General features: G+C 39.7%; 1 protein-coding gene across 5 annotated transcripts in view; it reads right to left on the reverse strand.

Moving 5' to 3' along the window:
- Window positions 1-15053, reverse strand: part of MAP7D2 (MAP7 domain containing 2) — an 82190-nt gene that overhangs the window by 39507 nt on the left and 27630 nt on the right. The window contains exon 1 of one of the 5 annotated variants that reach the window (XM_032100779.1): window positions 2899-3061. The exons of the other annotated variants lie outside the window; for them this stretch is intronic. Coding sequence (XP_031956670.1) covers window positions 2899-3046 — 148 coding nt within the window. The 5' untranslated portion in view covers window positions 3047-3061. Of the gene's footprint in view, window positions 1-2898; window positions 3062-15053 lie in introns of those variants that run through there. 5 annotated transcript variants of the gene reach the window in all.

Here is a 15053-nt window from a genome sequence, read left to right on the forward strand (position 1 = left end):
GCAGAAAATTCTCTAATAAACCTTTATTCCCAGACTTGCAGAGGAATAAGGAAACTGCAATAATAACATCAAAGATTTTACTCTTAGGAAATGCACACGCACAAACTGCTGCTACTTCTTATTCTACCTCTTGGCCCTCCCCAAAAGTCTCCTTTGCACAGTCTCCACTCTCAAAGGTATGCACTTAGGCACTGGGCCAATTCCTTGAGATTGTGCCTCATTTCTTTGATTGAGGAGGGCCAGCTGTTCATCTGGGACTTTGTTACAATGAGCATTTCTAAAGAAAAAGACCGTAATGTAAAACGAGTTCAAATGTCAGCAGCAGACCTGCAGCAATAATATAACAGCTAATGCTGCAGGATTCCTTCAATACTTTCATGTTATTTGAAATTAAATATTCACAGAAGTAAAACCCAACATTTTAATCACTGCTTCGACACTTTTTTATGGGCAAGGTAAACCTATTCAGACTGATGAAACAGTGCCAGAATGTGTCCACACACTGCACTGCTCCACATACTGCTTGTGAAAGTCTCTTGGTGGTTGCTCAAGACAGAGGAAGGCTGTCCTCTGCTGATGAGACACAAGGCAAGCTCTGTCTTTTGAAATCCATATCCTGTTTTTGGTGAGAAGACAAGTACTCGAGCAGGACAATCAGGTTATTGGAAGCTGAGACTACATTTCAAAAGGATCAACAGGCTGCTTGGGCATCTTCTCTCCTGAAATTCACACCTGAGTAATTGTCAGCAGGTAAGGTCTCTATTAATTTTTTTTTTCTACTTTGTTGTTGAACTCCCACCCCTTCTGTCCTCTCTAATACCCCATGGTATTTGGTTTCACAATATATTTATACACAGCAGATATTGAAGCCCTTGTTGGGCATCCTGACACAAGAAGAGTAAGCTGGGCATCTGAGACCAGTTCTACGTAACAGTGTTCCACACAGAGACCTCTGGCCCTCCTGCATGACCACATTCAACACATTTAGAGTTTTGTCCATTCTACCTGACATTGTCCAACACTTTTGGACCTGTGCCACAGTGTGTGTCACCTACGCTGATGTTGCTGCATTCCCAGTTTGGATGCAGTTCTGCCCATGGGTGGCCTTGCGTGGGACCAGATGATCCTGAGACACCACTGCACTTATACCTACTGTTTGCTGGCAAACTCTGTTGTTTCAAATAATGTAATCTTCATCTACAAAAACAAGGTTTTGCTCCCTAAAAACCTGCTTTCTCTCCCTTGGGACTGTTCTTTGAGACGATAATGAACAGCTGTTTTCCACCTGTCACTGTTTCCCTCTGGGTATTTCTGAATGAAGAAATGTTCAAGTTTTCAGCTACTAACTATACTTTGAGGGGGAAAAAAGGTTACATGTGACTGTACCTGGATGACACTTTCTAAATTTTAAGAAGCACTTTTCTAAATTTTAATTATTATATAGCTGAGAGGCTTTCAGGTAGAGGCAACATGTGAACACCACAAGGCTTTTGCAGGTAGGTTCAGTAAGATTTGGTGGATTATCGTCCTTTTTGATAATGGTCTTTTTCTACATTTTCTTTAATTAAAAAAGCTCTTTATTCTATTGCATTCAAAAATCTTAATACAAAGAATCAGAATTTTCCCACTTTCAGCTACTTAATTCACCAGGCTGGATTTCAAATATAACCAGAAAAGAAAAAGGAGTATTTTCCATTATGCCTAATTAAAATACCAGGATATTTATTTGTTGTTACAAAGATGTTAAGTGGATGAAGTCATTAAAGGCAAACAGTTGCCAAAGAGTGACATTTCAGAACCCCAGGCTAATTGTCTGAGAGATGGCCTGGCAGATAGAACAGAGAAGCTGTCAGGGACTGCACGCTCTGGTTAAACAACTAGGACACCTGCCTTACACTCCTGGTCCCCATCCTGGATTTTCAAATTATCCATTTGAATCAAGAACTTTAGCTGTAAAACATACTTACACAAAGAATGCAGTAGCTAAATATATACTACTTGTACATTTATTTAAGTTTAGGGTGAAATTGCTCCAAAATGCTGGCCAAATAACTGTGGAATTATACAGAGAGTATATATAGGTCATTTTATCAACACATATATTAATAGAAAAATCTTAATTACTGCACGGGGAGGAAAAAATTGCTAAAATATAAATGGCAGATCTTCTCAGTTTTGCATGAGCCCACAGACACCTAATCAACTACATGGGGTTGTGTACAAATGTGTGTGCAGCCCTAACAGTGCCCCAAGGAGACTCCAGTATCAAACAGACACAGCAGATGCACCTCAGTAGCACTCAGAGAATGGTAAGATACATTAGCAGAACGTTTTTACTTATGAAAACACTAGATAATTAATCTAGTGTTATTATTTAGTTAGTTTCCTGAACAGGTCCCTGCTAGACAGCCTCCCACATAGCCCATACCAAGCAGTAGCACTGTGTCCAATGTGTGTTCTACACTGATGTTTTATTCATGTGCTTCTGTAACCTCTCAGGCAGAAAGGAGTCCAGAGGCTTAACCAGTGCTTGGCAGTGTCTTTCTCACAGATTTAACACACATGAACGTTTACAGCTGTATTTTTCAAGCACCACTAGACCCCAGACCCATTTGGCATCTGTAGGTAAGATCTTCCCTTCTATAGCCTGTCCAGCAACTTTCTGAAAGGAAACACTGGGCATTCTGGAAAGGATAAAAAAAAAAACCAAAACAAAACACAACTACTGTTTCTAAGTCACAACTAACATTTTGAAACTTCTAGGGTTTGCCAAGGTGGCACTAGCTGGAAATTTTATACTAAAGCAATAAGCAAACCCATCAACCCCAAAGCTTTAAACATTTCAAATACACAATTTTTTTCCATGACTGAAATACTTTTCTTCTTTTTCTCACTCACTGCATATCTCCTGAATCAGCAATAGTTCCAACTTGTATATACAATTTTGCATTGATAAACTTGCACAGACTAGTTTCACTGACTTCAGCAGAATGACTCTGTTAAAACAGAAAATATGGAAATATCTTGTTAAAATCAGGAAGCCCATGTCTATCCCCCCCAAGTCTGAAAAAAACAAAAAAGGTCTTATCACTTATGTACTATCATATTGAATGGAAAATTTATTTTTTGGAAGAAGAGTAGCTAAAAATACTGTAGACGCTGCTTGTCTGGTTCACTTTACTTTGAGTTTTGCAAGAAAAAGCCTCAGTGTAAGACAATAAGCCTCAAGTCACAGTTATTTTCCCAAATTATCTAAAGGAAACTTTTTAGGATCAGATAACTTTGTTCTTCCATCACATAAAATTCTGAACAGCCTCCTTTTTAGGAATATACACATCAAAATTAAAGAAATTCAATTTATTGGTAACAATTTTTGTTACCAAAATGAACAAGAAAGAAGTTTTGGATCTATTGATGTAGTCAGCAGCACTGTGTCCAATGTGTGTTCTACACTGATGTTTTATTAATGTCCTTCTGTAATCTCTCAGGCAGAAAGGAGTCCAGAGGCTTTACCAGTGCTTGACAGTGTCTTTCTCACAGATTTAACACACATGAACATTTATAGCTGTATTTATGTGTATAGTGTAGTCTAGCACAATTCAATTCCTAACTAAAAGTGTTTCTGGACTGACAATACATATCTATGTATCAGCATCTGCTGATGTTATAAATTGATTATTAGATAACCAGAACTTAGTGAAAAAACTAGCATCTCGATGAGAAATTCAGATCTTTTTAGCATGAGAAGACCAGATGGGAAACGTAAGTATCCATTTCTCCCACCTCCAGCTAGCTTGTAATTCCCAAATGCACATTAAACCCCACTTCCTGTTCAAGTTAATTGGCTTTGCTAGTGTATGGCACTGAATAGTGATCTTGTGCTTTGGTGGCTTTACAAATGTCACTGCTGTGTTGCACTCTCCAGTGATAGCTGAAGTGCATAAAGACAGCAAAAGCGAAGGGAGCACTGAGCTGCTTTCCCGTATCAGGTAGGAAGAGCTTCAGTGGAAGCCTTGCACAGCCCTCAGGCAGGCGAGGAGCTGACCACAGCTGAGGTGCACCACAGTTCATTCTCCTGCAGGTTGTTTCCCTGCTGACCCCTTGATCAAACCTTCACAGCAGCACCTCATGCTGCAAATTTAAAACCAAAGGTGCAGGAGCCAGTACTTGCAAATACTATCTGTAGAAAACAGAGCTTCCCCAACATGAGCACCCAGGTAACTTGGAGCACACGGGGCTGAGCTCCCATCTTCACGCTCAGGCTCTTTGGTGTGTGACCCCAGTCACCTTCCTCTCTGCAGTGGGTGGCTGTCCTGCCTCCTGCCACAGGCCAGACACCCCCACAGCCCCCACACCAGCACCCAGCACTAAAATTTTGCTACCTGGAGAAGAAGGAAGTTGGAATGATTTTCTCACTGTGGCAGCTACCTGGAGCATGTGAAGCTGCCCAGCTCAAGGCACTAAAGGGCACTGCTGAAGGCCATTATTGTGTTACCAGAGCTCCTTTTTACAGCACCAGTCCATGGCAGCTGCAAATCTCTAATTCCAGCTGACTCAAGGGTCACAGGACAGCATTTTGGAGGAAGCCTCGGCAGCCTCTGTACACCCTGCCTTCCACTGTGGCCTTTTTGCAGGCCATGGATCTCTGCAGCAAAGTAACTGCCTGCAGATGGGCCAGCCAATAAAGATTAAAAAAAAAAAGTCCTATAATCAAACTCCTAATTAATGTCTATGTCTAGGTATGCAAACGAAAGCATGACAAAACTACAGCTTGCTTCTAAACCAACTTCAGTCAGAAAGTTTTCTTTTGGAGCCTGAAATAAAAATAACAAGGGTATGTCAGTATGGTCTCATAAACTATCATTAAAAAAAATTAAGACTAGTCACAGAAGAAACCATAAAACAAATCTCCAAATAAAGGGCTCAGACTTGGAAGACAGAGGTTTGGTGAATGAGCATTTCAGAGGCGACAATTTGTACAGCACAGCATAAACCTTAAACTTATCACTGCATGTGTATGTACAGGGGTAGTTCTGCAGATTCCTTTTACTAGCTTTGTTTTCATTGCAAGTCTAATTTAATAGAAACTGCAAAAGAGATACTGGTGCTTTGGGATTTATTCTGAGTTGCAGCAAAGGTACAGTTAGAGAACCAAGAAAACACACTCGTCTCCTAACAATGCTTATGGAGGCATGAGGTATTGTCAGCATATCCTTTATTACCACAGCAGGTCTAAATTTTTTTTCTCTAGATACTAAAATTAAGTTTTTAACATTACTGTCATCTACCACTATACTCTCTCCTCCACGACTGAAGATTTGGAGAAAGTTTCAGGATGTTTCTGTTCTGTTTTTTGTGGTGAGCAAAGTGAATATAAAGCATTTAACAAAAGAAGAATCCATCTGCAATTTTCCATTTATATATATCTCTCTATAAAAAAAAGTGCTGATGACTTACTAACATGACATGCAGCTATCAAGAACTAACGTAAATAACCTCCACTTTGGTCTACCCACACCTTGTACATTGCTGAAACAGTGTATTATTCCAAATAGAAGCAGCTACCAGCATCAGAGGTAGAAAACACATTTTCCCTATGATGTGGCAAAAGCTTCCAAAATAAAAAGAAGCAAAGCTGATTAATCCACAGCACACATGATCAAGTGAAATTCATCCTCTGTGGACTTGGCTATGCTTAGGAGCAACAGTTAAAATATTGCTTTTGCTGCGCTTCACACTAATTATATTTCCCAGTTATTTACTTCAGGGAGAACACCCATTGACTATCAAAATCAAAACAATTTATTCTGGGAACATGCACAGTAAGTCTTCACAGGGAAGAAAAGCTCTAACAATTCAATGTGTGTCTTTAACATTTTTTCTTGCTCTTTAGTAGATGTACTACACCGATAGCTCATATTTATAAAGTTATGCAAGTACATAGTTTTAACTACATTTATGGTCAATTCATCAAAGCATATTCCCCACAGCTCCTGCTTTTGCATCCCCCAGTCTTGGCCCTTACAGATAATTCTTAATAAAGCATATAATTTAATGGTGGTATCCAAATACACTTCTAAATCCAGAACATGAACTTTTCACTCTGGCGTTTATGCAGTCAATCTCATCTGAGATCTCATCATTCTAGGTCTTCCATCAAGAGCCTAACGTGTCCTTGTTGGGACTTCTGCTTACTTTTCTACCTGTCCTTTAGCTGTCAGCATCTGACTCTCAAGGAATTCCAAGCACAGAACTTTCAGTGCATGCAAGTCCACCTACAAGACACTGCTGAGACCTGACCCTGTGCTGGCAACCTCACTGCCCCAGACAGAGAACAAAAATATTACATTTACATACATCCTTTTGTACATAATGTATGCATCTCTGTATGATAATTTATTATGACTGTTCTTGGTCAAACTATTTAATATTGGCCACTGTGCACAGAAAGTGTTAATTGTCTCTGTTAGAAACCAATCAAGCCCCCTGAAGGGCAAGGCTCCAAAAGCAAGGACCTCATTCAACCCTGGAACTGTATTAAAGAGTCTGAATTACTTAGAGCTTCTAGAAGTCTAGGAAATACCCCAAAGTGGAGACTGCCTTAACACTGACCCAGGCACCTCATTTATGCATGGGGCTGGTGCAGTCTCTTGAAGGAGTCCAGGTCAGTGAGGGAACAGTGAGAACTGAGACATGCTGGGGTCCCACCACCCGTGCCTAAATCCTGCTCCATTCTGACAATGTTTGGATTTCGTGGAAACAGAAGACCTTGGATCTATTAGGGTAGCACTTAGAAGATTATTTTTCAAGGGCAGGAGACAGCATGGAGATGGACTGATGCACAAAATAAGGCTGAATATTTCTGCATCCCTCGAAAGAGTTATGTGAACCGATGTTCTTAAGTGAAATTTATTTGGAGACTCAATACCTCAACAAATGTAAAAAAGATTAAGTCTGCCTTTTTATCACTGCAAAAGATAAATCTTTGTTTAATCTGTAATTTCTCAGAGGGTTATTCACTGAGTTCCAGCTAGAAATTGTATGAGTTATTTATGCAAACTCAGAACACAAATCACATTATTCAGGGAGCTCTTAACCTACAGAATAATAAAGATACTTTACCAAACCCAAACCTTTCTACACAAGAGAGATGAGTGGATTATGCATCCACCGACTTTTCAAGTCTCAAAAAGAAGGTTGGGTTTTTTTCTGGGTAAGAATTTGGAGCATTTACAAATATTTACAAAAATCTATAAAATTAAAGGATAAATCAGAATACAAAGTGACTAAGCTGTATGCAAAGTACTTAAATGATATGCTATGATGAAAACATACACTGAATCCAGGATTGACAGCGCACTTAGGCCAACACAAAGAGGCCAATTAAAACATAGAGGGTCACTAAGCTTTGCAGTAAGGAGCTCTTAGCACAGAGATCAGATCCTGTATTCAGTATTTTCTGCCAAAGTTCATCTAAACTTTCACCGTGATGTGTGGCAAAACTACACAGGATGAAGGGAAACTCCAGTTTGCACTGGTGTCTCCTATCCTCTTTTGTGACCTTCGTGGCCCACAGAGAAACAAGTCAAGAGATAGAGTTAATATTACAGTCAACAACGTGCAGTTTTCACTGCTGTGACAGGTCTGCCTCTGCCCTCGCTCAAGGGAAGTCCTGTGCAGGAGGAGCCACTGCAGGCACCACGGGAGAACTATGGAGACTCAGCTGGTATTCCCATGGCACGAGCATTTTAGAGCCCTTAGGCACAAACAGGCCCTTGCACATACACATGCACTCTATAGGCACAGTGGTTTCTTTTCACTGTTACCTGAATTTATTTCAGAGACCAGAGGCACTGGCCCAGCACACTGTTTTTTAAGAAAATACAGGTACTTATAGAATGACATTTCTTGGAGTATTTCTGTTGATCCTTCAGCCATCTGGAGAAGACTGACTTGATTCAGAACAAAGTCCAAAGCTGGCATATAAATGCTAGAGTCAGTAATTCAACATCAGTGTCCAGATGCTTTCTGGGCACAAAAACAAGCAGAAAGTGATTTTAAATGTTTTAAGGAAAAAAAAAAAGTGGCTTATATTTGTCCAAAATGACAGACATCTATTATGAGGGTCTTAAGATGCTAATATGGGTCTTCCACCACAGTATGAGAAAAGGCAAAATTATTTTATTACTTTATTCCTTCTGCCTCTGTATACTCTTTCACACAATTTTCTAGCACTTTGCAAAGCGACTTTCCTTTCTCATTCATATGTAAGGACAGAGCTAGAAATCTGGCCTACAGAATCTTATTTTTCCGATAATCTAAATTCCTCGAACAAATGTCTTCAAAAAAAACCCTCTACAGGGCACTGAAAAGTCTCATTTCTTAAAGGGCTGTAACTTGACACCAAATTCTCTGATGAAATGTTCCCAGAAGTCAGGGTCATTCATAAACAGTTCCCTCCTGAAAGTGTTAAATTTTAGGCCATGTAATACAGGGGTGAGCTTTTAATGTGTCCCGTGGCATCACCTGGTTTCATCATCTTTGCAGGAACACAGCACCCTTTAGACTATCATTTATGACAAAGTTGGTTGAAGGTGATTGATGGCTTCAACAGTTAATTACTGGTGAGAAGAAAGGGTGGACAGACAAATAGGTGTGATCCTCTACATTTAATTTCTTTTTGAAGAAATACAGACAACTGAGTTCTTGAAATTGTAGCAAGATACTTAAAACCTGCAGCAAAATCCTTATTCATTTGCATGCCTCAAGAAATACAGCATATTAAGTATATGGTGCCCTACATCAATAAAGGCTTTCTATCTTCAAGGCCCCAGCTACTCACAGCATGATGGCCTTGGGTAAAAAGGAAACCCACAAGAACTCAAGAAAAGCTATCAAAAGTCATGGAAGTTTCTAAAAACAACAAATACAGAAATCTGCATATTATGTTTTTTAATAACCTCCGAGAAAATAGTTCCGAGAAAGATTTCTATCTTCTGCACATTTTCTGAATAATTCACCTAGAATAAAGGTAACCAAAAAAAATGACAGTATATAGATTAGTCAAAAAACAGATTTAAACACGCACGTTAAATATTTCAGGAAAAATACATATGAGGTTATGCTATACTGATATTCAGAGCATTTATTTAACTGCCTGACATTTAAACTGACAGGCTTAAAGAAAGGCAGAGACAACATATGAGAACTGCCAAAGCAGCTTAATGCAGTGTCACAATGTTAAACTGCCAAGATAAACTGACCAACAGTAATGGCAGAATAATTTTCAGTGGTAATGTCTTTTAGGTTATTTATAAAAAGCAGACTAGAAACTGAGAGCTTGCAGTTTATCAAAACATCACTGTTTAGCTAAAAAAGTGGAGGCTGACAGATGAGTTTGAAAAAAAGTATTTGCATGAAACATACCAAGCTCTAAAAGGAAACAAAGATAATTATTTGCACAAGTGAATAGCAGCATAAAAGTATTAAGGTTGATGATGGCTGAATTGCCACTCAGCTTTCTCCTGTGTGAGATGCCACACTGAATCCACCAAATCTAATCACGCAGCCTGACTCTTTTTTGGCACACAGATTTCTAATGCTATGACATAGTCTAGTAACACGTGGTGTGGATGAGTTCGTGGGGATAAAAAAAGCTCTTCAATAAACGCGTGATGAACGCGAGGAATTGAAGGTTGCATGCTCTTGGCAGGCAATACTTTGTTCTAATTCATTTTGAAAACACTTGAATGATGATTTCGCAATTAAATTATTTACTTGTAATACAACGTAATTATACATTCTGGAAGATAAGAGGACAGTTGGCTTAATTCCTTCTAATGTGTGTTTAGACTTCGCAACTCTACAATTAGCCTGTACATGGGTTAGCTGGTATTTTCTATTTAAAATTTACTTTTTAATTTTCTCTTATTCTTTGTTCTTCCTTCTCCCTCTTTTCTGATGTGTTGCAGTTGTGGTTTTAATAAAGCAATTATTGGCAGAAAATTTAACCTGACTGATTGTGCAAATAAAACAAATATAGATTTATTTGGCACCAAAATCTAGGAATTTACAGTCAAATGCTTAAAACTTTGCACCAAAAAATAGCAAAATAATCCTGGTTTAATTCTTGCAACAACCTGTCTCATCACCTTTTCCTGTCCCCATGTCAACTTTAAATCCCAAACTATGTTCTTTCCTGATTATTTTTCTTTTCATGTCACAAAACCAGTAAGAAAATTCTAGTTTTACATACAGTACTTCAGTTCTTGACATTTGCACCATTATATCTTGCTGTGCAGTAATTCAGCGTCTGAGTATCTACTTACAGTTTACTCCTTATCTTTGCCCTTAACATCTCACTGTGGTTTCCAGTGAGACCATTCACCTCTCGGGCTGCCAGAGCTGACATTACAGCTACAGAGTAAAGACACATAAAAAACTTTCCTCGTACTATACATCCTCAATTATTTAAAACAATTCCTAGTCTGGATCCTACAAAACTAAAGAAGCTTTTATTTTAAAAATATCTTCTCAGCTATACCTCGGGGATAAACTGGTGCAAGTGTGCAACACAATTATGGAAATACCATACAATTATCAATGGACTAACTTTTTCTATCTTCCAGGAATCTACCAAGCTTATTCAAGTTAGACTGTCTTTTCAACACTTTTTTTTTGCTGTTTGCAATATAGTTATTTAGGATTTACCACATATAAACATGTCCTATTGCTATGTTCTATCTCAAAAATAAATGGACTGTAGCAGTTAAGTTTCATATGAGTGACCGAAATAATCTTCCATGAATTATGCAATCTAAACTAAATTACAAGTGATAAATAGTTGCTAAAGGTATCAAAAACTACTTGGAAACCCCTTAATTACAAATTTGTATGTTTACAAACTGCACAGACACTGGGCAACAGAAGGGGTTAATCCAAAGGAATTTGCAAGCAAAACAAAAACCGGAACACACCAAGATCTCAGGAGTCCCCACAGACACCAAGGTCCAAGCACCCTGACCACACACACACTAACAGATCTACCAGACAGCACAAGAGTTTTGGGTAAACGCTGCAATTACCTTGCACCCGTCTGCCCTCCACATTAACTCTTTTATTAAGAGGGGTTTTACCCAGGAGACCACTCCCTTGAAGACACCTCTGGCACGGAGAAGGGGCCACTGCCATATGGTCGGATCCAAACTGAGGTTGCAGATTGGCTGTGCCTCTGGACTAAGCTGCTGGTAGCCCCATCTCCAGCCCAACTCCTGCTCACCCCAGCTGGATCCCTGGATTCAGCTGACCACCCTACTGGCACGGGACTGCTATGTCCACTCTGCAGTGCTGGGGGAGAGAGCACAAAAACTGTGCTGCACTATTGCTGATGCACAAAACTCTGAATTATTCCTTTGTTTCACATGAGAGAACCATTAAAAGGCTCAACTCCACATCTCTGTTACTCACAGCCCAGGACCTCCTTCACTGTACATGGAGAGTACAGGCTGCACACCATCACTGAACAATCCTGTAAAAGCACAGGACCAAAAAATACTGACCTTCTCCCAGGCTATTTTTTTAATTTTTCATCCCTTTTACTGTAACAGAAACCTGCATGCTCTTTTCCACTCCTGGATTCCAGGAATCACTAAATTAAAGTGTTTAAAACTGGTATTACTACATTCTTCTATTTCTATTTTAATAAACAACACATGCCCATCACCCACACCTATGATCATGCTGGGTCAAATATTTTATACATAAAAGATGCTCATAAATAAACAATTTTAACACACAGAAACAGCTGCTGGTGCACAAGTAACCAGAAGCCAGCAAACCATCTATTTGCTCACTGCACAGGGGCCACCTGCTGCTAACAGAAGGGAAGGAAAAGTTATTTCTGCTCCATAATGCACATCCCAAGAAACCAGCAGCCACTCCTGCTTAATGAGTGAGAAGTGATCAGATAAAAACAATTTCAGGGAAAAGAAAACATTAAACCTACACAGCTATGTTTAGGGTTTCTCCACCTCACTTTGTATTAACCTCTCACGTTCTTCCTAAGTTATTGGTCATATTGCTTATCAACATTTCCCCAAGCTAAAGGTTGGAATGTCAATGAGAATCATCAGGTTTTGAGTGATGAAATAGAAGTATTTTTATTTTGCTACCTTAAAAAACAAGACTTAGGATGAAGAGTCTTTTGAACACACGTTTGCTGAAGGGCAGATTCCTACTCTATGTAATCCATCATGGCAGTTCAGCTAAAAGATCAGGGCTACTTGCCTAATAAAATCTGCAACTCTAAAAGTCCAAGGTGATAGGTCTATCAAAAGCCAGTTAAAGATCCACATATTAATGAAAACAAAATAGGACAACCCAATACAAACACGCACAGTAAGTTCTGAAATTGATAAAGGAAGAGCCAGAAGGAAATCTGAAAGGTTTCAGTTTGAAAATAGGAAGCAGTCAGGGTGAAAATGAAATCAGCCTGCTTTGCAAACAACTCTCATTATTAATATCATAAAGATCTAACCATACGGGAGTCAATATCCTGCACAGTGCAGCTGAGAAAAACAACAGCAGGGAAATAATATAATTCTTCTTTTCAACTGTAATACCACAGCCAGCACTAAGAGTTGTTTTCAGAAAACACTCTGCAGGGTTTGTTTTGAATAAAAAGTAAAGTACAGCCTCTCCCGAGTCTTGTCTATAACTGCCATTGCCGCAGACAAGCCACAATGATTTCCTTCTCTGTGCTGAAAAGGAGCTCTTAAGGATGTTTCTGACAATCACTTAAACAAATAACATGATAACCTCAAAGACAACACTCCTAAACACTATTTGAAGAGATCATATATGTTTCCCTCCTCTCATGAATATAAAAAGTGTATGAATAGAGGTGATCCAGTTGCACTCAAAATTACTTTGGACAAAGACATCTCCAGCTAGTGATGCTGGCAACTGAGCTTCCTTCCTCTCACTGGAAGTGGATGCAGGTTTTTTCTAAACACTTTCCATACTTCGTAAAAAATTAATAGGTCGATTGTTGTGATTTACACAAAGCTAACTTCTACAGAAGAATCAGTGAGTAGCACTCTGTAAATACTGTCTTTCTAGACAAAAATATATATACCTCATATAGTGAGCACATCATTAATGCAAGATTACTTTTCTTGATGGCAGTCAACACTTTCTGTCGGAAGTGTTGACTGTTATATGAAGAGCCAAAGACTGGATTAGCTCTTACATTTATTTGTCTTGGCCATTTTAGATTGATTCACAGCATCAAGAGTAAACAGCAAGATTTTAAAAAAGATTTATGTGTGACTAGATAGATAAGATTCCTCCCACATACATATATATGGTCAAAGTGGGAGGACAGAAATTGAAAAACAAAAACCATGAAAACTGGAAGAGTTTTCTATAAGCAGAGTGATAAACAGTAGTGCTGTGTGAACATCTGTCTTTTCAAACACCTCTTGTGTTTGTTTATTCATTGGAGATCTCATGGCAGGCTTATTTAACCTTGAAAATTGGTGAGCATCCTGGCTTGGAAACAGTGTTACAGGCAGGAAGGTTCTCTCAAATACCAGTGGAAAAACCACTACCACAACCTCCTTGTGCAAGGCAGACTGGGAATTGCCCAAATGAGCAGCACTGAGCATGTTAGAGCCATGTTAAGAATTTTGATGTGTAAAGAACAATACACACATTAAGCTTCAGTGGTGGTGAGTGTTACCCTGTGCTTACTTTTAGACTTTATTTAGCAAAGAAAAAAAGTTGTATTTATATACACCTGAGCAATACAAGTACATATACAATGCTTCTGAGAAGACACTTCAGTGTTACTAGGATCATTACCTGTTTCCACTTTTATGGAGTTTGGTTGCAGAGAGTACCAGAATGCTGAGTTCTGCAGTTTCTCCTCATTCTAAGCAGTTTTCTTGTCTTATGATTAAAAACAGAACAAGAAAAAAAGATGTCCTCTCCCTACCTTCACCCTTTTTCTTTGAAATAATTCAAGTTATGCCAAAACCAGCTCCCTGCCTTCAGGTCCTGCCTATGCATATATTGCCCCTTCTCTGGCATGCCCCATACCTCCCCACTTCTCAGCACGAGCTCTTGCCTCCCTTCAAAACCTTACCCCTCCAACAGAATGCCATCTGCCACATCCAGCACACTGGTTCCTGCAGCCCTGCGGCTTTCAGCACACCTGTCCTGCACCCCACCATCACAGGCATCTCCCCTGATTGGCAAACTGCCCCAGGAAGCTCCTGAGGGATTGCCGGGGCTGATCTGACATCCTTGGCAGGGCAAGTGCCACCAGCACTCTACTGTCAGAGGTGGCTGGCACGCTCCAGCACACCGGCTGCAAGCAAACCGGCACACCCCACATGTGCTCGCTGTTTTGGGAAGCTTGAGAAGCCCGCAGCCAGAAAACAGACATATTTTTCAGGACCATGAAGTCTCTCCCTGGCATTAATCCACTGCATTCACAAGGGAAGGTAGTTTGGACATTTCCATGGGCTTTGCCACAAACCCTGCCAGCCATGAGGCTGTTGCTCCTGACCCAGAGCAGCTCCAGGCCTCACAGAGAAACCATACATGGACTTTCCTTAAAAAATCATACATCAGCTCTTACTCCGAAACTTCAGTTTTGATACTGCAAATACGTCATCTGCTTGTTGCTTTCTAGAGGTTGTGCTTTGAAGGTGAGGCAGGGTTGTAGGCTCATACAACCACAGCACTGCCCAGGATGGAAAGGACCTCAAAAGATTATCTGGTCCAACCTTCCACGGGAGAGGGAGCCCAGATGAGATTATCTAACATCCTGTCCAACCCCATCTTGAAAACATGCAGTGATAGGGCCTCCACTATGTCCCTTGGGAGGTTGTTACAGTAATTATTGTTGTCACTGTAAAAAAAAATTATTTCTTTTGTTGAGGTAAAGCCTCTGCTGGTACCATTCCTTTTTTGCTTTCTCCATGTGGCTACTTGGAGGACAGAATTTGCATCCTCTTTGTAGCCATCCTTTAAGTACTGGAATATGG

Source organism: Corvus moneduloides, chromosome 2, assembly GCF_009650955.1.
Source record: "Corvus moneduloides isolate bCorMon1 chromosome 2, bCorMon1.pri, whole genome shotgun sequence".
Lineage (NCBI taxonomy): Eukaryota > Metazoa > Chordata > Aves > Passeriformes > Corvidae > Corvus > Corvus moneduloides.